This window comes from Podarcis cretensis (assembly GCF_951804945.1).
Source record: "Podarcis cretensis genome assembly, chromosome: 3".
NCBI lineage: Eukaryota > Metazoa > Chordata > Lepidosauria > Squamata > Lacertidae > Podarcis > Podarcis cretensis.
Window position 1 is genome coordinate 37615656 of NC_137172.1, and position 23231 is coordinate 37638886.

The following is a 23231-nucleotide window of genomic DNA, read 5'->3' on the forward strand; positions in this document are numbered from 1 at the left end:
ACAGAGGCACTCTCCCACCCCTGGCATTGCTGCCGCTCACCTTGATTGGGCCACAGCAGGGTTATGGCAAGGTCAGAGATGGGCAAACAATGAAAAGGAAGACCAGAAGCTGTGAACAGAAGAGAGGTATAACCCCAGTGTACAAAATTCTTAATCCCTATTAATTTTAACGCTTAAAAGTGCTACTCTCCTGACACCCCCACTCCAAATACCCTGCTCCATGGCGGCCTCCTCTTGCGTTTCCAAGTTGGCTACTGGCTTATGCTATGAGCCCTTTAACAGCTCAAATCTGCACAATTTGTAGGCAACTTTTACACTTCCGTCCCCGGTAATAAGCAACTCAGTTTATAAAACTGTGAATGTCAAAAGGCACAGGGTTGCCACAAACATATATCAGGAGAGAAAACACCAAGACCCAATCCAGGCATAGCATCTTAAGGCACCTTTACCTTTGAGGAAAGGGGCTGGGGATTTGGAGAGCAATTCTCCCTGTTTTGTGGCTAATGTAAAAATAAAATAAAAAAGTTCTTCCAGATCCTCCTCTGTTTCCTGTTCAGTCAATAAATCTGCACAAAGAAAAACATATGCTCTTACAATGGCCCCTTTGCCAGCAGGCACACAACCAGCTTGGCACATGTTGCGTAGACCACCAACTACAGCAGCACTTCATTATGAGCTGTGTGCAGGGTGCCAGATGGGAAGAGAAAAACAGGGAGCCAGCCAAGGCAGACTGAAGTGGTGGCGTTGGGCCAACTTCACCACTGATGGGGTGCAGACCTGCCATACCAGCATCCTCTGAAGTACAGGGAGGCCGTCATGCTTTGCTCCACAGAGTTAGGGCAGAGGTGGGTGGGAGGAGCAGAGAAAAGAGATAAACAATAACTCAAAAAAGTCATTTCCATCTGAGAGTTTGTCCAGAAATAGAGGCTATGCCTGGTTTCCGAGATAGAGCATTAGATTACAGAGCATTCAGAGATTCTCAAAGTTCTCATTTTTTATCAATATCCTTTGACAAAGACTTAAACTTGTGGAGAACAGGACACACACACAGCTCATGGCAAAAGTTAGAAGGTCAGATTCAGGCAAGGTGCTCAGAACATAAACCCCAGAACTCAATATGCACAATAGACAAAAAGTATCTTGCTAGGCATAAACGGAGATGTCAGAAGTGAGGCAAATATGTTTGACAGTGCTGGGGAGCAGGAGATATTTTAGCCAAGGCTTCCCCAATCCAATGCATTTCAGGTGTTGCTTGACTAGTTGCCATGCTCCCTGACCCCTGGCCATACCAGCTGGAGCTAATGGGAGTTAGGAGCCCACTATGTCTGGCAGGCATGTGAGGGAAATGCTATAGTTCATCTGTTATTACGGCACTTCAAGCAAAATGTCCACAGGAAGAGAGTTGAAACCTACCGTAGCAGGAGAAATGAGTAAACCAAAGAACAAGATGACAAAGAACAAGAGAGACCAAGACAGAGGTCAATAATCAGCTAAGCACACCTCTGGTTACTTAATTTCTGACATGCCAGCACACACAAGATTTTCTACCTCTGAAATGTCAGTAAGAAGTAGACGTGTGATGAAAATACAGGGTATCTTTCTCTAATCTAACAGAAGGTTTGTCACAGGCCCCTTGGGTCCATCAGGATCTGGCATGGCTCAGCAACCCAGTCAGAAGAGGAGGAGGAAGGAGATGATGAGCTTAAAGGCTGGTACCCAGGATTGGTGGCTCTCCCCTTGTAACTCAAGATGTTGGAGAGGGGGAAGCAGAACTCCCGGCCCACCCCAGTGCCCCTCCTCTGGAGTGCAGGGCCTCACTGGGAAGGGAGGACTTCAACCAGCCAGTGGGAGGGGCTGAGCAGGAGAAGATAGTGGTGATGGAGGTGGAGTCAAAGGGGCAGGACACAGTGTTGGCACCAAGAACCAGGTGCCAACTTTGTAGGAGGGATCAGATACACCAGCTCTGATAGAACACACATTTGCATATACGGCTGTCTCATAAGGCACATCAGTTTTGTGATCGATTGAGCTCACCCTGCATCGTCTTTAAAAGCTTGGTGGGAGGGTGCTAACAAGTGTTGTGACATCTTTGTTGCTCCTGTTCAGTTCTGCATCTCTTGCCTTGCTCGTATACATTGGAATCATGACTTTCAGATCCTGTGCTTGCTGCTATCTCTGTACCATTTATAGCCAGAATAAAAATGTCTTCCTTACTCCCAAGTAAGAGCCAGTGTCGTTGTGTTTTGGGATGGGAGTATAACAAGGCTAAAGAAATGAGCAGTTGTACAGAAGGTCAGAGTGTACATCTTGTGATGAAAAGGACGCCCATCTGAAGATAGTAAGTTCTCCTGTGGGAGGTCAGCCTGGTGCTTTAATTAAATAGAGGGAGGGCATCGTTGTTGCTGTATGAGAATATAATAAAGAAAGGCTAGGTTTTTTCCAGGTCCCAGAAAAAGAACAACTCTCTCAATGTTCCCCTCTTTCTTCGCATGCAGTGGAGCTTTCAAAGCCCGTGCCAGAAATTTGGATAGAATTAAAATGATAAAATCAACAGAGAGAGAAAGAAATATATTCAATTGGCCCACAGCAGACTTTTTCCAGGAACACAGGTAAAACATCCAAGGGTAATGAATATTTACTGGGCTGATCAGAAGAACATCTGCCTGTCCTTGTACAGTTAAGATTGGATTTTGCTGCCGTCATATATATATTTTTAAGAAAGGTACGGCCACTGACTCACATTTTAAAGCTTAACGCAATGATACGCTCATGGCTTTTATAAATATAAATGCAGTCAAATGCAGCAGCATTTTATTGTACTTTTTTTTACAAAGCAGATGGCAAATATCAAAGGCCAAACTGTAGCCTTTGGGCATACTTCAAGGGGCCCAGAGAAATATTTGGCTTGCTAGAGATTCTCCGTCTGCATCTGAAAAGGCTCCTCTATATATAATGATTTAGTAATGTGCACTCGCACAATAGTATACAACACACAGCTTTTTCAAACATTTCCAGGTCGTTGATTTACACTGGCCCCCTTACAGACCGAACCTTTCTAATTCAATTAAAACCTCAGCCCGGCCAATCAATACAAATGCAGCCTGCCTTTCTTTAATGCATACAGAGCAGAGGCCACAGCTACAGGCAAAGCGAGGCCCAGGAGGCAAATTCTGCAACCTACAAGCCTAGTTTCCATTCCAAACTAACACTGCCATAAACACTCATAGCTCCCTGCCCCCCAGCTTGGACAGAATCCAGATTTCAATACAATCCAGGGAGTGCTTCACACATGCCTTTTTTTCCCCCCAATAGAAAGATAATATCACTGTAGAAAAAAACCCCAGAAGCACAGCATCCCTTGAGAACTGAGGCCAAAGTATTGTATTTTTCCACAAACGTGTGGGTCCAAAAGTGTGGGTCCTTCCAGGCACAGACTTCATTTCCAAATGAGACGCTGAGATATCGGTAACTGGTTGCTGGCGACAAGGTTTTGTTTATTACTCAGCAGTAAATCCGGATAAAAGAGTGGGGGGTGGGAATACTGGCTGGCATTTTGATGCCAGCGATGTCCTGTGGATACTGCAAAAGACTTGCATGCCATAAGGAGTTGTCAATCCCACATTAAACACCCTTCTTGGAGCACCCTAACCCTATACAGTGGGGTGTGTGGATCTGAGTCTGTGTACACAGCATACATTTAAAGTGTACCCCCCCATACAAGAGTCATGTGAAATGAAGTTTCTAAAGGGAACTGGAAGGTGTAACTCCCAGGCAGAAACCAATACAGTGGTACCTCTGGATGCGAACAGGATCCATTCCGGAGCCCCGTTCGCATTCTGAGCAGAATGCAACCGGCGTCTGCACCTGCGTGGGTCGCGATTCAGAAGAAGAAGAAGAAGAGTTTGGATTTGATATCCCGCCTTTCACTCCCTTTAAGGAGTCTCAAAGCGGCTAACATTCTCCTTTCCCTTCCTCCCCCACAACAAACACTCTGTGAGGTGACTGAGGCTGAGAGACTTCAGAGAAGTGTGACTGGCCCAAGGTCACCCAGCAGCTGCATGTGGAGGAGTGGAGACGCGAACCCGGTTCCCCAGATTACGAGCCTACCGCTCTTAACCACTACACCACACTGGCTCTCCACCACTTCCGCGCATGCGCGAGTGGTGAAACCCAGAAGTAACCCATTCCGTTACCTCCGGGTCGTCGCAGAACACAACCTAAAAACACTCAACCTAAAGCGACTTTAACCCGACGTATTACTGTATGTTTAAAACGCATGGTATGTACACAGCCTGACAGAATGGCCAATTGTCACATTCATACCACATCTGATATTAAACTAGGGTTGGATCAATCTGTCTACTCCCCATCGGGTAACATCTGATGTTTTTACCCACAGTTCTGTTCCATTTCCACATTTAAAAAAAACCCAACAACTCTCAAAATATGCATTTGAATGTGTATTTACATGGGTATGTATTCCCTTTCAAATTATTATTTAAATTTGTATCTTGGTCACTTAAAATATTAGGAACTGTGTAATAAGGTTTAGAGAAGCACAAAATATGGTGGATACCATACTTTTTCGTGTATTAGACAAGGGTTTTTCCTTTAAAAAATATGTTAAAAAATGGGGGGGGGGGTCATCTTACACAAGGTCATTGCATATTGGTGATGTGGGATTGATTGCTTCCGCTAGCCTTGTGCGTGTTATTGGTGGCTGCAAGAAGGGCTGGTGTTGATTTGCTGTCACTGCAGCAATTGGGCGGGTGATTGGTGGCTTCTGCCAGCAAGGGAACAGCTTTTGTGGCGTGCCAATCCACCCCCCATTTTCAACAACTCTGGGCAATCTCCCCCCATTTTCTTAAGTTCAACCCCCCAAAATAGGGGGTGTCTTATACACGGGGGAGGGGTGTGTGTTATACATGGAAAAATACAGTAAGTGCTGGTGGATTAGCCTGAACTATGTGGGTCAGGGTAGTATTTGCCTAAGCTTTACTCAGAGTACACCAGCCCAAACTAAGGCACACGACTAGGGGCTCATCCCCACTTCTACTTGTCCTGCTGATTTTCTCCAGGATGATCATTCAGGATCACGCGATTGACCAGAATCAACCAGGAACGCCCCATGATCAACCAGTAGATCACGATCGACCTGTTGGACCACCCTGATTTATAGGGTGGGTTTTTTAATTGGTTATTGGGTTTTTTAGAATTGTAAACCATGCGTTGTCAAAAATCATTGCAAACACACAACTGGTGGCTGGTGCGGGTGACACTTACCACAAGCTCAGAGAACCTTGCATTGAGCTCCTCCGCTGGTGGGATTGGCACAGAGAACTCCAAGAATTGCAGAGGGTTGTTGTCCTTGAGGTTGATCTCAGGCAAGTCACTGCCCCCAAAGCAGCAAAGGAACCCCAAGGCATGACGATTCCTTTTTCGGGGAGCCATGGTCATAGTGATGTGAGGTGCTATCTAACAATCATGATCTGCAGAGAAAGCAAGAAAAGAAATATAACCAAGAACCCCAAACCTTCTTAGCTTCTTCTGTGATAATTAATAAGCAAGCTTTTGAAAAGAAATGGGGATGATTTTGAGGTAGACTGAATGCCAAATGGCTGAGTTTCTTTATTGAATACCCCCCCACACCCACACACACTACTTTGTGTAAATATATTTGGAAGTATAAATACCTCAAAACTCTATTCTTAAATAAAAATGAAAATACAGAGAGAAAAATATATTATATAAAGACAATTACAAAATACTAAATGTAGAGATAAGGGGCAAAATGATATTGACAGGAGTCCTTCACATAGCTATTAGCCTTTTTTTCCACTAACTTTTATCCTAGGAGAAATTTCCCCTTCTTTACATACAAGAACTGAGCAAAAATCAAGAATAAGGTGCTAAATGCTTATGCACACACCTCCAAATTAAATATTTTCCACAACCTGAAAGTTTCTCACATTGATCTGGGAGTATGATAGATTAAATATGTCAGAATGAATCATATGGATGAGTGTTTTCTTCAATTTTTCCATTCCAGAAATTAACTAAAAGGGGCCATCTTTCAATAAATCGATCTTCTAGTTAATGAGCATAATCTCTTCTTCAATAAATTGTTTTAGTAAAACAAGCGAACCAAAAAACAAAAAAAGCAGATTCCCATACTTTACCTGTAAGAATGGCAGGACACTACAAAGCTCTTAGAATGTCTGGGCAATCTTGTTGGTTTTAAAGACATTTTGCAATCATAAGAGGTTTTAAACTAAATCCCAGCTGGAGGAAATGGAAACACTACATACACCAAAGGCCCACCACATATAGGTAAGTCTTAAATACAAGAACTTGGGTCCTACAGGAGAGCCTAGCAAACTTCAAACTAAAACAGCAGAGAGACACTGGACCAGAATATCAAAGGATTTCAATGTCTCATTCACTAGGAGCCAGAGACCATTTTCAACCCATGGTCAAATTTCTGGCGTGGGGTGTCACATGCCTGTGATGGATGGGGCCAGAGGCAAAAGTGGAAGGAGCAATGGTTGTGATTTTTGTACACCAAAATTATTTAAATTCCACCCATGCAAAAGCCAGAGGTTTCTAGACAGGCAACTCTCCATTTTCCATCTAGGCAAGCAAGGAGCATTTGGACCAGGGTGCCAACTTAAATAAAATAAGGTGGTGGGCAGGTAATCGATCACAAAATGTGTCACATGCACACCATTTTTAAGACAATGCCTATCAACTTTGGGGAACACTCCCTCAAATATTTTACTTAGGGGGCCTAAGGGACCTCAGCCCCTAGGAGTTGGCTCCTATGATTTGGACGCATTCCAACCAGGCAAAAGCGCTTGAGGAAGGTGTAGAGCAGGGCCAATGAGGGAAAAGGGGAATGAAGGTAGCCTAGAGAGAGTTTCAAGGGACAAACTGAGAAGTCTGGATGGCTGTGTTTGGCCCCTAGGCCCAAGGTTCCCTACCACTGCTATACACCTATTGCTGTTGGGTGAAGGTTTCCTAATAGGGGGATATCATGGGCTTCTGGGAGTAGAGCAAAATTCTAAAATTTTTGGGTGAGGGTGTTTATTTTCCCCTTCTTTCCAAATAGTGGATAAGCACACCTGGCCCTTCCAGCTGCTGCTGCTGCTGCTGCTGAAGTGTGTTTTGAAAGGCAGAAATAGCCATGGGTCTAGTGGGACAGTGCATAACACATTGCTGCCACTTGGAGAGGCATGGACCAGGTTTGGTTTTTTATTTTAAAAAAACAGACAGGAGGAAATCAATCCTTAGCCATAGTGTGTTAGTCCTATGAAATGCTCCCCAACAGCTAACCAGTCACCTTCCCCAGTCTTTCTAAGCATTTTCCCCCTCCCTGGCCCCCTAACCCCAGAAGCCCCCCAAACACGGCTGGTCCAAAAGTTCCACCCAGTCCTAACAATAATGCATGGAGAATGTGGAATAAACCAGTTGAGCTTGAACTCCAACTACAGAAAAGGGAGTACGACTTCTTAAGATTTAACCGATACGTGGTGGGGCAACTCCCTGGATCGCTATGTAACAAGCTGAAGGATAACAGCTCATTGGGAAATGATATTTTTAACTAATGATATTCCCTTTCTGTTGCATATGTTTTTGTCTAAAAACAGGTCCAGAAATTGAAGAGGGCAACCAAGGTAGTCCTGAAGAGAGAATCTGGTTAAAAACAAATGGAAATACATTGCTGAATCCCAGCTCTAAATTGTGGCTAATCTCAACACCCCATCCTAGCTGATGCTGTCTTATACAGAGTCAGACTACTGGTCCATCTAGCTCAGGACTGTCTCCACTAATTGGCCATGGCTTTTGAGGTTTCTGGCAAGGGACATTCCCACTGCTACCTAGAGATGCTGGGGATTGAACTTGAGACCTTCTACATGCAAAGCGGATTCTCTACCACTGAACCACAGCCCTTCTCCGTCTTCATTACATCGGAATGAGGCTTATGCATTTGACAGTTGTCCTTAATATTCCTGGTCATGCTGGACATCTGTGACCACTCACTAGAGCCAATGGGTGGATTCCAACACTCGACTCAGACAAAGATTTCATATCACAGCACAATATGATCTTGCACAAATCACTCAGCTATTGTATACTGACAATAGCTAACTTACATATTTGACACAAAAAAGCACAGCTAAGATAAAGATTATATAACACACTTATGCACATTCAAGATCAACTGCGGTGTAGTATTTTCCTTCTTGGAAATGTTTTTGAGGTGGTATATATATGTGTGTGTGTATGTGTGAGAGAGAGAAGGAATAAGTACCGCAGCTGAAAAAAAGTAATTGTCCTGGATCTTTCAGAAGAGATCTTTAAGTGAAATATGGTGATCAACTGCATTTCATACTTATTAAAAGTGCTCCCAAGGTGGAAAAAGTTAAGACGGAGCAGGCGATTAAAGTATCGTATTAATATTAAACCAGTAGAAGTAGAAAGTCACAGGCATTTCATTTATTCATTTAAAAGCATGCAACTAATATATTAGCCAAGATACCCACTACATTAGACTTGGGCAAGTCAATCTTGTGCAGGCTTACTCACACAAATGGCACCCACTCTTTGGTGAGAATGCAATTTTATACACACCTCATGGAATTAAATGGGGTTCACTTCTGCATAAGCATTATCTAAGATGACCCTGCACATTGATTTTGAACTCTACTATGTGGACACAGCCCCTTTATCCACCATGTTGCAGTCACCATCAATCACAGTGGTAAATGAGAATACTTTCCCTACCCTTCCATGCATTCCAGTGCTTGCGGTTGAAAATCTTGTGGCCTCCACACTTCCATAAAACTTGAAACACACCTCAGTTCATGCTATTCTGGGGGGCATGCATCATACTGCACTTCCCACTTCATCATGCAGACTGACCATGCTGTCATCACAGCCCACAACGGGTAATCCTGGGCCTCTAACTGCAACCTCAGAGACACAGGACACCAAGCAAGGTTCTCCTCAAGCTGCATTTGAGCAGATGACGTCTGAGCAAAAGGAGTTTCTTCAGCACTGCTGAATGCACACAAAAATTTGAGAGGCCATTAAGCAAGCCAAAGGGACGGCCCTTGAAGGCTGGATGGAGACCTTCATCACTTCAAACACATGGTTTCTGATTTACATTTTAGAGGAAAGTCTATGCATGAAATAACCTGGGCATGAAGAGTTTGGGTTGCTGTCAGAGACGAGGAGGGGCAAAAAGAAGGAAGTCCTTGGATCTCAGCATACAATGTCAACTGTGAGTTGTACATCCAAACAGGAAGTCTCCTGCCAGGAGTTTGAAAGGAAGGATCTGTGCAGTCCACACAAAGCTGCATATTTTTCCCTTTTAAGGGCCTTGTTGTTTGACAGCTTGGAGGCTTGTGTTATTTCCTCCACCACCAAAGAGCTCTATCCTTTTCACTTAATCTGCAGAATAAACCATTATTTTGAGAGTAAATAATTAAAAGTGCTCCTTCAAGAGTCTGGCTCCTCTGGGCGCAAGGGAGGAAAGGCAGGAGATGGCAGGTGAGCAGAGTCACTCAAAGCAACAGCAACACAGCTGAGTTTTGTCAGGCAGGGTGCTGCTATTGGTTCACCCTAACCTGCCCCGGGACACACTGTCTTATTTATTTGCCTGAACAAGGCTGCCTTGTCCTCTTGCAGAGGCCAAGCACACGGGCTGAAAAATTAACTTCGCAGTGGTAGCAGCAAAACTAACATACCATGTCCTCATTTGTCTCAACTCCTCAGGACCCTTCACTACATAACTTAAGACTGAATGTGTTTTGTGCTTCCTTTACTCCTCCATGATGATCTGCCAATCCATTTAGCAGATGGCAGGAAAGCAGCCCAAACTAAAGGAAGCCCAGCTTTCCTGGATACTAGCATCAAGGCAGGACTGGCGTTCAGAGCCTTAGCACTGGCTTCCAAGGCACATTCTTACAAATGTAGGAATTGAAGTGCAAAAAGTCAAAAGCCAGTTTAGTGTGGGATCAGGCGTCTCCAAGCCACCCACGCAGAAGTAAGCCATAATGCCTCTGTTATTATTATGCAATGCTGTACGTGTGCGGCTGGGAGAACAAGTAGCAAAAGAGAATATTGTTTCTTTCAGACCACAACCGGTAGCTAGCTTTGTGTCCTTCTAGGTTGCCAGTGGACCTTCTTGAAAAGAGAACCCAAAACTAGCTTCAGGGGGCTTTCCCCCACCAAACTGCATTCATTACTCTTTTACATTATTACGGTTATCTTCAAGACAAACACCTGCTAATTGTGTTCAAGCTGTCTGCTGAAGCCTTCCCCAGCTGGCCACCCTCCAGATGTTTTTGATCACAACTCCCACCAGCCCCAGCCAGCATTGCCAATGACCAGGGAGAATGGGGAATTGTAGTTCAACAACATCTGGAGGGCATCAGGTTGGGGAAGGCTGCTCTACCGCAAAGTAAATAAGACTCTGCTCTACTGCGGTCACAGCAATTACACCCACCGATGACATATAACATATCAAATATCTTTGCACTTGCTTCAAAGCTCCAATATACTTAGATGACTAACAGAAAGAAAGCAGGTTGAAACATTTTTAAAGCTGATACCCTCCTTTCTATTCTACTCTGGCGAATCAAATGTTCAAGTAGTACCATGGTCAGTACCCCAGGTGAGCAGCATACATTCTATCATATACTCATACGCATTGTAGGCAGCAAATAACAATGTACGGTTTCAGATTTGTTGAAGAGATTAACTGGTCCTCCCCTGAATTAGCAAGCTGTATAGTTTCTGGATCATATGTTCAGCACAACTTAAATGAAAGTACAGATTGGTTCTGTGCATTGGTTGATGTGACCCAATCAAACTGCTATCTGTCCAGCTTCCTGAGCTATGAAAAATGATACAAGGGTTCTGCTGATTGGTTGAGTTCCAAAGATTCATTTGGGCCACAGGAGCACTGACTGACTCAAAACACCCCAAAGTGAAGCTATGTCTGCCTGGTTCCCTTTTGGCCACCTGGTAGTGGTGAGGTCAAGGCAGCTCCAGCCTAGATAACCTGCCTGTCCTGGGATCTCAATTCCATTCAATGCTCTATTGCTCAAGGTGGGTCAATGATCAGGCCTTGACTTAACAACTATAGACCAGTGGTGGCTGGTGGGGCAGAAGTCGGGAAGCTCAACAGTAAGCAGAGCCACAGCCAATGAGAGGCAGGGCAAACTCCTTCTAGTTTTGTCTCCATCATCCTCCATGCTGAGCTCTACAAGGGCAACACTGAGACTAAAGAGGAGAAGGGTGAAAGCCAATGCCTTGGAATGGTTGTATTTATTATTATATTTATTTTTTACATTAGCATCCCACTCTTCCTCCCAAAGGAGCCCAGGGAGACAAACAACAAGTAGTAAATCAATAAATATTTCAAAAGATTTCAACTTCAAAGGCTTGTTGAAAGAGGAAGGCCCACAGTAGGTCTGAAAAGGCAACAGAGATGGCACCCATCTAATATTCAAAAAGTAGGTGCCAAAGAGTAGGTGCCACAACACTAAACGCCTGATTCATACAATGTGTGGATCAGACCTCCTGATAAGATGGTATCTCAAGTGAAAAGACAGACAGGTGGGTGCAGGCTGAGGGCAGATGAAAGCTGGTAGACCTTAATGAGCCAGCCTTCACTACTCTAGACCCTATTGCTACAGAATATTCCACAAAGCTCCCCAATACAGGGCTTCTTGGTAGACGCCATGCCTAAACATAGAAGAACATGTGCATGGAACCCAGTGGGAAACCCAATAAAGAGACATCAGGCAGCTATCTAGTTTAGCTTCTGTGTTTTCATGGCTGGCTGATGGGGGGGGGGGTTATAGAGCTCACACAAGTAGCACAGTTACCCCAAAAGCAAGGTAGTAAAAGCTTTATAGCATCCTTCTCCGTTACATAATCTATATTTAGAAGCACTAACATTTTCCAGCACCCAGCCCACCACCACACTTGGAGTCAGCACTCGCTATGAAGGGAAAACTGTAACCTCTTGACTGTTGTAAAGCGTAGGCACATAAGAGTGTCTGGAGGTTTTAAAAACACAGACCACTGGAGGAATCACAGGGTGGAGTGCATTACTGGAAATTTATAAACTGAGACAGATTGTGTAGGGCTGCAGAGCTTATAATACACAGTTCCAAAAAAAGATATAAAAGTTTGAGAAGTTGCGGGGCGGGGGTATGAAAGCATCAACATGTGTATATACACACAGTGTTTTTTTTTCTTAAAAGAAATGTTTAGAGGTACTCTCATTTTCCTACTCATATTGAAATACTGCCCCTCAATGAGGCCAAACTTAAATTCACGAACTGTTTAAGGGTATGTGTACCCCTGCGTCACCCCAGGAAAAAAGCACTGCACATATACACGCATGTATGCACCCACACACAAAACAGAGATAGCAAGGTCTGAATATAGCTATGTGTCCTGAAGCCTTAAAATTAAAGAGAGAGAGAATAACTAAATGTACGTTCTGAAATGAGCTTCTTTTTGTGAGGAAGTGCAGCAGTGGCTGATATAGGTGCCTTTTCCCTCCCTTTAATGAAGTGGCTGATGGGGGTCATTACCTGCACCATTTTGTGAACCTGTTTTGTCAACCACTCTTTCAGATATGGCAGCCATTTTAGGAATGGTACACCCACAGCACTGGCTCGAAATTCCAAATGTGCTTACTGGCCCCCAAAGGATGGCAACTCTAGTCTTATTATTTCTGTGGGCTACTTGCACAAATTTCAGGACAGGAAAAAAATATTGGAACCAAAACGCTGCTGCATTTGGTTATGTGAAGTATTTTAAATTGCTTATATTACAATAAATATAAAGCAAGCAATTTTTTAGGGGGGGGTAATAATTCCAGCAAATTAAAAGTCTGGCAGCATTCCCACCCCCACCAAACCCTACTGTTTATAGTTGTCTGTTAGGATAGGATAGTAAACTTGCATTCTTAATAACCTAAAAAGAGCCCACTAGATCAGGCCAATGGCCCATCTAGTCCAGCATCCTGTTCTCACAATGGCCAACCAGAGACCTGTGGGAACTCTTCCCTCCTGTGGTTTCCAGCAACTGGTGTGCAGAAGCAACGCTGCACTCAGTTGTGGTAGTAGCCATCATGGCTAGTAGCCTTCAACAGCCCTCCCCTCCATGAATCTGTCAAATTCTCTTTTAAAGCGATCTAAACTGGTGGCCACCCCTCCATACTGTAGTTTCACTCTGCACTGCATGAGCAAGTATTTCCTTTTATCTTCCAACATTCAACTTTATTGGATGCTCCCAATTTCTAGAATTATGAGAGACTGAGAAAAACAATTCTGTATTCACTTTCTCCATGCCAGGCATAATTTTAGAAACTTATTCAGAGACATGGGAGCAATATGGTCATAAAGCACTGAAGACTTTGTACTTCTTAGAAGTTGTGTACAAAGATAATCAATGGGAATTCCCTCTAGAGATGTCTGTTTATACGCAGTTCTTCTTTTGAGCTGTTCTTGGCTCTGTATTCTTGGTGTTTTCTACAAACAACACAGCAGTTCCCTGCCACTTGAACCAGCGTTTCCACCCTTCCTTAATCTGATATTTCCCACTCAGCCAGGGCTATGGGCTGGACCAGCTCAGGCGCAGAGGCCTGGATCTCTGCCGGGAGATCTAATTATAACAATGTCCTCTTCCTCTGACAGGGAGTACGTGTTCATTTCTAATCCACTTGGCCCAGCGACCAAACACAATTAGCTACATATCTGGAGATCTACTCCAAACGCTCATAAGAACAGGGCAACTCCCCTCCCCTCACACTGTCTCTACATTCTCTGTTTCATTGGCTAGGGTAGGAAAGCTGAACCAGGGGGAAAAACTCATTTCTCAGAATTCCCATTCCACATACTGATGCACAGGCTGTCAACACGGTACCCTACAAATGTTTTAAATGACAATGTCCATCATTCTTAACCATGTGCTGTTTGATAACTCAAAGAAAACTTCCCAATTCTTCCTTGAATGGACACGTTATCCCCAAGAAAGGGAGGCCAGACACAGGCATCAATGTACAACTCCACTTAATTTAGAGCGTACTGTGGGCTATGCCGATCAGGAGTCCACACTAAGTTCAACTTCAGTGCCAAGCTAGCGGGGGCTGATGGGAGTTGTATTCCAACAACGTGGGAAGCTACCATGTTAGCTAGCCCTGAACTAGAGGTCCTGAACTAGAGGTTCCAACAATTCATAACATGTGAGCTACTATAAGAGATTTTCTGCAAATAATGCTCATCATAGTCCCTGCATGATAAACATACTATGTCCCTTAAGACATAGGGCAGAACCTCGGATTATGTGTGGCTCACCCCAGCTCTACTTCCTACTTTAGAGTGGATGTTTGAGGCAGGGAAGCCTTCACACATGGGCCTCTACATGCAGGGTTCCAGGACCAATAAAGGTCCATGCGAGTAGGCTTCCCTGTCTCAGATATCCATGTGGGGCTGGGGGGAGAAACACGTGCAGCAGGGTAGTGTATTTTGGTTGCTTTAGCGGCTGTCCAAATATATTTCCAGGATATCTTTTTTCAAAAAATAAAAGCAATGAGGTCAATGTCACTGCAGCTGTTTATATGTGTTCCTTTGCACGTGCAAAGTGTCTCCCTTAATTGAAATGAGTAACATCATAGAATCACAGAATCATAGTTGGAAGAGACCACAAGGGCCATCGAGTCCAACCCCCTGCCAAGCAGGAAACACCATCAGAGCACTCCTGACATATGGGTGTCAAGCCTCTGCTTAAAGACCTCCAAAGAAGGAGACTCCACCACACTCCTTGGCAGCAAATTCCACTGTTGAACAGCTCTTACTGTCAGGAAGTTCTTCCTAATGTTTAGGTGGAATCTTCTTTCTTGTAGTTTGGAACCATTGCTCCGTGTCCGCTTCTCTGGAGCAGCAGAAAACAACCTTTCTCCCTCCTCTATGTGACATCCTTTTATATATTTATATATATATTTGAACATGGCTATCATATCACCCCTTAACCTCCTCTTCTCCAGGCTAAACATGCCCAGCTCCCTTAGCCGTTCCTCATAAGGCATCGTTTCCAGGCCTTTGACCATTTTGGTTGCCCTCCTCTGGGCACGTTCCAGTTTGTCAGTGTCCTTCTTGAACTGTGGTGCCCAGAACTGGACACAGTACTCCAGGTGAGGTCTGACCAGAGCAGAATACAGTGGCACTATTACTTCATGGGAGGGGTGTTCCCAGATACCCCATCCTTTGCCCTTGGAAGCCTTATAAGCTGCTGCTGCTGTATGAGAGGAACATTGAGCAACATCATGAGAAGGTTGTTTCTAGGACTAAGGTGAAACTGTGTAGCTTCCTTACTATTTTTGCTATTGGATGCCGCATGTAATCTTGTTATATTTATAGCATTGAAATGTGTTTCTTATGTTATTGCGTGGACAGGCGGAGTCCCCCCAACCCCAGGTGACTCCAGAGTGGAATAATGCCTCAAGACAACGTGCTATGGGATTAAAATTGGCCACAACTTTATTAAGTTTCGGATGTAGGGAGACCTTGGCTCAGGCATTGGGCGTTTATCCTTCCCAGCCCCCAGCCAGGGATCAGGGTTATCCAGAATGTGTGGGGATTGGGCTGGCTCTGGAGAACATATGTTCAAGCAGAGAGCCTGCCCCCCATTTTGTCGCCGTCGCAAGAGAGAGCAATGACCACCTCTCAGCGAATGGCCAATGCTTCCCCTCAAGACCCCTTTAATGGGGAACCCTGGAATCACCACCACAAGGGGGGGTCACCGCTTCACGCCCCCCCCTATTTAGGAAAGATTCCGCCCAAGGCCTGAAACCGCCAAAGTTGTGACATTTTGCTATGGGGAAGGCAAAACCTGCCAATGCAGGAAAATTCATTTCTGGCCCTTCAACAGCGACCATGATATAGCAGCGCCCGCGTACCTGTGGAGAAGAGGTTAACCCGCAAAAGAAGGCTTAACTGAGGGAGGACAGGGTGGGAGAAGCTCTGGAGCCAACTGACACTTTGCAGGTAAGATTCACCCATTTTTGTGTGGGCTGGGCGGCCCCTCTCCTTACCTGGCCAATCCCCTGGCAACGCCTCCCCATGCAGGATTGGGCGATTGACTGAGGTAGGTGGAGACCTCCAGGTATCCAGCCTGGGGAGGGCGAAGCCAGCCCATACTACCAGAAGCCACATGGGATCCGGGGGGCTGCGCACAACCATGCAAAAGGCTCCCCCCATTTGATGTAGGGAGCGGTCATTATATTTTGGTTTTGCTGTGTTTTTATGGAATTGTTTTTATATTGTTTGCTTGAAATGCATCCCTGTTTCTTTGTTGCAAGTCACTTTGAGCAGTGTGTGTGTGTGTGTGTGTGTGTGTGTATGTGTTGTGTATGGGAAAGTGGCTTGCCGATAAAATGAAGGGATGAAGGGATGAATGGTACAGCTTTTGACAAATGTACATGTACATGACAAATGTACATAATCAGGGAATATCTTATATGAAGGAGATAGTGTCCCTGGAACAAGGCTAGCTGCAACCGTATCAGTCCCATGGTGAATATCACAGCTCAAGTCTTGGGAACATAGGAAGTTGCCTCATATGAGGTCAGACTATTTGTTCATCTATCAAAGCGTTGTCTATTCCGGTGGTTGCTGGTGCTCACTGGAGTGGTGCAGCATAAGTGTGAGGGGCCAACAGTAAGGAGAACCAGAGTCAAGGAGAGTCCAGTTTTTCCCCCACCCACCTTCCTGTTGAGTTCTGCAAAGACAACACTAAGACAAAGGAGGAATAAGCTGTTGCCCAGTATCAGCTGCTAGACTGGAAGTAGGGCAGGTAGGGACTGGTGGAGGGCAGAATGACATTGGTGCTCCCCTTACCCTAATGGACCAGGCTCCACAGGCTCCAACTAGGGTTTCATTCAGAAACCTCTACTACCTTTTTTCCTTTAACTGGATATGATGAGCATCAAACACTGAACCTTTGAGGGTTTTTCCAGAATATTTGCTGTGTAGTTCCTTACAACACATAGGCTTGAAGCCAAGTTTTTTGGTGCTGAAAATTGGGATTCAGACTTCCACTTAACAAGTAGGTGATTTTAGGTATCTCTCTCTCAGTGTGTCTCAGCTTACAAGTTGGGAGCATGGCATAATAACATGAATAGTACAGTTTAAACTCACAAGCTCCCTTTTGGGATCATTCTGTGATACACCCTGTATGCCCTTCAGATTGATTTTATTTGCCAATTAACTTAATGACAGATCATTGCTTTTTAAATATGCACTTTACTCCTTGTTTTTATGTTGCAAAGCTGCTCCAAGAGGATATGAATAAAAAAAAATGGAAAGGCTGAGTGAACAGTCAGAATAATGTGTTTCCCACATTTCATAAATGGATAATGCATCATATGCTTGAAGGTCACAGGTCTCAGTAGTAAGGAGCAGAAAATGAGTTGCAGGTATAACACTGTAGGAAGCTACCTGTTTTCAGCTGGAAAGCAGAGCCAGAGGTTGCAAAGACTTAACAGGCAACTAAGGCAGACACTAGAAGAAATCAGCAGCATAAGCAGTCAGAAAAGGGGTCAGAAAAGGGCTAAACCAAACAGCAAACACCAACTGATGAATGCAAAGCCTTGTGGATGTTGGCCAACAGGAAACCTTTTAACTACAACCAGTTAGAATCCCAGATTTTAGACTAGAAAGGAATTATACATAAATTCACAAAAAGCCCAGCACTATAGATATGATCAAGTCCTAATCCACAGTTTCGTAACAGATTTAATCCAACATTTTCTATGTACACCCTTCCCTAGCCCCACACTCTCTTTACTATATCCCTCAATATCAAAATTTATATGGAGCTTCAGCTTCCTTTCCCTCATTAAATAACAAGATGGAAGAGCCATTGACATGGATTGTGACATATAGAAGAGTGGCAAGGTTGGAATTCAAGAGCTCACTGAAAGACATAAGAAAAGTCCTGCTGGATCACCTGAAGGATTCATCTAGTCCAGCATCCTTCTTTCTGCAGTGACCAGACACCTCTGGGAGTGTCTTGAGATCAATGCCACACCACATTACATCACACAGCATAGTTCCCAAGGCATTCCAGGAATTGTGGCAATTGGGAAGCTGTGGAGAAAGACCTGTACTATTTCCTAATGATCACGCTTCCTGGAATGCTTTGGGCATCCTAGAATGTAATGTGGCATCATCACTCCAGTGGCATTCCACAAAGGGCAGCTGGTGAAAGTTGTGGAACAGCCTTGTACCACCCACAGCAATGTAGTTTAAACAGGAAAGTTGGGGGGAGGAAAGTCCTTAGCTACCTCATAAGGGTAAATAAGATAAGGAGAAACACCCCTCTCCCCCCCCCAAAAAAAACAACCCCACAGCAATCGCCCCATCTTTCAGAGAGGTTAGTTTCACAACTGCCCACCAAAAGGTTGAGAAATGAAGTTTTGACATGTTCAACTCAACTTAAGACTGGCTTCGCATCCATTCCATTTCCCCAGGAAATCTTGGGGAAATTCATTTTAAAAGGGAAAGTACTATGTCTCTTTTATAGATAATTATCAGCATGGCATGTCACCAAGATACCATTACCAGGATTCTCTGGAGGAAAGCATTGCAGTTAAAGCACTACAAAAGATAAGACCACAAATGTACTTTATTTGACCATTATTCTCCAGAATCAGTGCCTAAATAGGATTTTCTCTTCTTAAGGTGGAAAAACACCACAGAGTGCTAGAAGACTTGGCTGTGGAAAAAAGATAATTCCACCATCCTAAGTTCCTACAAAACCTTCTAAAATCCTTTCTTCATGGAAACAAACAGCATAACTGAAATTACCCTCGTAATGCCTCCTAATGCTGGCTCACAAGTGAGGAAGAGCTGTAGAAAGATTGTAAGAGGCTACTTTTGAAAGGTGATGCTTAAATCACCCTCTTAATCCTCTAAAAAAAGCTACATTCATTCTGCAGTGGTCTTTACTGTCAAAACAGAAATGAACCCATAGAACACTGAGAAATACATTCAGGTCCAGTCCAGCTCACAAAAAGAACATTTAGCTGATTGTTAAAGAAAGAACCAGGGACTGGAACCTTTCCAAAGTCAAACATTCAGATGATTTCAAGTGACATTACAAAGTGTTTTGGGTCAAGCACATTTGTCACTCACTATTCAGTGTCATTAGCGCAGTGAAGAAAACAGAAGGTGACCGTTTTTATACTGATAATGTTACCTATGTAACTTTTTCATTCAGTTTCTGGAATTCCAAGTTTATCCCTTTTGAAATCAACCTGACTGCTCATGTGAGAAATACACAGAGGGGAAGGGAATGGAGATCCCATTCTTTAAGTTTTTTTTTTAATTAATGCACAGCATGCACCCAATGAACTCTTCTTTCTACAACTTATAGTCATTTTTTTGAAAATCCTGAAGAGCTGCTCAGTACCTAGTTGGACTAGCCCAGCCGGAGGTTATTGCTTGGGAGCAACATCCAAGAAACTGAAGGCAGAAATCATTTTGAAAAGACAAGCTAAATTACTCAGAAAAGTTCTCTGCATCCATTCCTAGGACTAGCATCATAAGCCACTTGTAAGACTATTGCTTCCTTTCCTTTTAGAAATAATTCTTAAATTCCACCCATTAATGGAGTCTGTTTGTGAAGACAACATCATAGCCTGTAAAACAGCAACAAGGAGGGCTTTGCCACCTTACAAACTGGCACGGCCATTCGCTGTAGCATAAGGTTTTGTGGCTTAGAGCGCTCACTTCAGATTATTGCTGTTACTATTAGTATTATTTCTACTACTACTCCTCAGCCTTCACCAGAAGATCCTGGGGCAGCAATATAAAATGCAGTATTGTAAAAAGTTTAAAATAAATTACAATTGCATCTAGAGTGGGTCCAAATAGATACAGGGGCAAAGGCTAGGGCAAAGGTGTATGAAGCCTGATGCTCAGTTGGTGGTGTGTGTGTGTGTGTGTTGGTCATACAAAGGTGAAGAAAAGAGGAATAAATGGTTTGAAATAATCTGGGTTGACTGTTTTAAACACACACACACAATCAATGTATATATGCTTTCAAGTCACAAGCCAACCAAATAAGGGATCTCTGCTATATTTTTGTAGCTTTCAGATTTAGACCACAATGCCATGCAGAGTCCTAATGTTGCATCATCACCAACAGTACTACACAACAGTAGGCTATCCAAATACAATCACCCAGAGTGAAACTCAGCCAGGCCATTGGGGCTCACACCCATACAATGACGTGATTGTGAAAGGCACAGATTAACTGCATCCTCCGCAAGTTCAATGTAAAGTCAGTTTACATAATGGCTGGAAATGGATAGTTTTATGCTTTGCGAAGGAAAGGAATTTATGCTAGGGTTCTCATGGCCACATACGCAGAGCCATTAATTTGGAGAGCAGGCGCCCGTTGCGCGTGGATGCTGTTCTCCCTGCAGGGGCCTCTATGATTGAGAGAGAACCAAGGACGGAAAAAACAAACAAGGGAGAGGACCACCACTACCTCTGCAGATCCTATGAATGCTGCCCAATGGCCAATCGAAACCCAGGATAATCCAAGTCTCTTTGAGAAGTCGTGTCACTGCAGACACTCTCCAGAGAGATATACAACATTTGACTCAGGGCAAGCGATCTGGAGGCAAACAGACACAAACCACTACAGATCTTACACACATGGGCACAAAAAGCAACCATAGCTTCATTATCCACTATACATTATTAGTTAAAGTGTTTACACCCAACTGGAGAAGATAGTACAACTCTGCAGGGCAGCCATGTCTCATGTCCCCTTTCTTTCCTTGCCAGAGCAGCTCTGGGAAAGAAATGCAGAGAAAGCTTTCTAGGGGCTGGCATGGGAGAGATGGAGAAGGAAGGAAAAGGGGCCAGGGGCCTTGGGGAAGTGATGATAATCCAGTTTAAGACTGTAGTCTATTAGTGCTGCGGTCCTATATACACTTACCTGCAAGGGTCTCCAACTGAACTCAATGGAACTTACTGCTGAGTAGACATTCGTGTAGGATTGCACAGTCAAACTGCCACCCTAAAAACACCTAACACATCCAAAATGCAGCCCTAACCATGTCTGCTCAGAAATAGGCCCTACTGAATCCAATAAGGTTTACTCCCAGTGGGGTTGTGATTCCAGCCTTACTAAGGAATATATCCCATTGAAAACAGTGAGAGTTACTCTTTCTAAGTGAACACATATATATGACTATGCTGTAAGGCTGCAATCCTATGCACAACAGATTTGTGAATTGCACCATTTCTGCATTTCCCAAAGATTAAATCACTCCTCATTTATTCAGTGTAACTTGCTGTATGGGAATCCAAACAGAGCAACTGTTCTGGTTGTTGAATGCTCTTGTATAAATCACCACCACTTGGTCCATTCCTCAGTGTTATTACAGTACTTGCAATGAGTTGCTGGCTCAGATTATCACAGTCTTAAACAGCATGGCAGGGTAAGAGCAAGAACAATGGCCTTCTCTTCATTTTTCTCTGATAGCATGTTAGTTGGGCACAGGGTATAGCCCTCTTTCTCACTGGAACCAGTGGTGTGAATAGCAAACAGAGCTTTTGCCAGGAAGTTGTCTTCCAGAGCACAGAGATCAGCTCTTACCAGCAAAATATGAAAACAAAAACACACACTCAGACAAAGTAGGACAAAATAGAACAAAACCTTTTCTGCCTCGGGAGTTATGATGTGAATGAACCAAACCACATTAGCTACTTTTGGCAAGCTGGATGTTGGAAAATGAACTGGCAGATTCAAGGCATGGTCTTATTTTACAGTTCCTAGTAACCATCCAATGAAATCCGTATGATCATCCCATCATTCCAGTTCTAAGCAGAAGGGCAATTGCGAAAGCGGACTGCTAGCCAAAGTCTAACCAACATGTATTGAAAATCAGGGCTTAATCTGAGCTAAGGTTCAGGTCCTGAACTTCTTTTCTTAAGCAGAAGGCAAGTCTTAGAAATGTGTACAAAGAGTGTTTTTGAGCATGTGTAGCTTCATTGCTCTTGCTGTTGTGGAATAATATTCAGCCCCTGAATAACTAGGATTAGAGAAAAGGGGTACAACACCACTGGGCAAAACTGTTGAGCAGAATAAAATATTTGCCTCTCATCTTACTGACTTTATTAGAGAAGGGGCTGATATTTTTAAAATTGCTCTCCTTGACTGATAAGTGTTCCTAAAGAAGCATCCACACCATAAACAAAGCTGTAAATAACTTTGTGAGTACTATAAATATTTCACAAATTCCATATTGATAGAGTCATTAAGTAATTTTTTGCTTGGGTGTTGCATGGAATAAGCAAACTTGCAGTTAAAATCCATGAAGCCAGCAGCTGCCAAAGGCCAATGGTACAAAATATACTGTATTTTTCCGTGTATAAGACTAGGTTTTCCCCTTTAATAAATTATCATATGTCGAAAAATAGGGGGCGTCTTATACATGGATAGTGCCGAGGCCATTTTCTTAAATCTGAGTCCCCCGAAATAGGGGGCGTCTTATAGAATCATAGAATCATAGAGTTCGAAGAGACCACAAGGGCCATTGAGTCCAACCCCCTGCCAAGCAGGAAACACCATCAGAGCACTCCTGACATATGGTTGTCAAGCCTCTGCTTAAAGACCTCCAAAGAAGGAGACTCCACCACACTCCTTGGCAGCAAATTCCACTGTCGAACAGCTCTTACTGTCAGGAAGTTCTTCCTAATGTTTAGGTGGAATCTTTTTTCTTGTAGTTTGGAACCATTGCTCCGTGTCCGCTTCTCTGGAGCAGCAGAAAACAACCTTTATACATGGGGCGTCTTATAGACGGAAAAATACAGTATGTGACAATAAATCAAAATGTCACTATAATAGGTAAATTTGGACTTGAGAGTCACCATACCAAAACGGTTGGGAACCACTATTCTAAAGGGATAAAGGTAAGACACCATCACCAGCTACCAACACATCTCAAGTTACATCCCAGCTGACCACCATTAGATCAGAAAAACATTTATCTGTGAGACTTGCACATCCCTCACCACTGGAAAAAAAAGAGAGAGTGAGCTGCAGTCCTCCTGATGTTTTGTACGGCAATTCCAATCATCCCGAAGTTGATGGGAGTTGTAGCCCAAGAACGTATGGGATGGCCATTA

At 43.8% G+C, this 23231-nt stretch overlaps 1 protein-coding gene across 6 annotated transcripts in view; it reads right to left on the bottom strand.

The window, feature by feature from the left end:
* DAAM2 (dishevelled associated activator of morphogenesis 2) overlaps positions 1-23231 on the bottom strand; it is a 217077-nt gene that overhangs the window by 121153 nt on the left and 72693 nt on the right. For all 6 annotated transcript variants that reach the window (XM_079969180.1, XM_079969181.1, XM_079969176.1 and 3 more), the window contains one exon: positions 5284-5489. In XM_079969180.1, the coding sequence (XP_079825306.1) occupies positions 5284-5457 (174 nt within the window). In that variant the 5' untranslated portion in view covers positions 5458-5489. The remainder of the gene's footprint in view (positions 1-5283; positions 5490-23231) is intronic.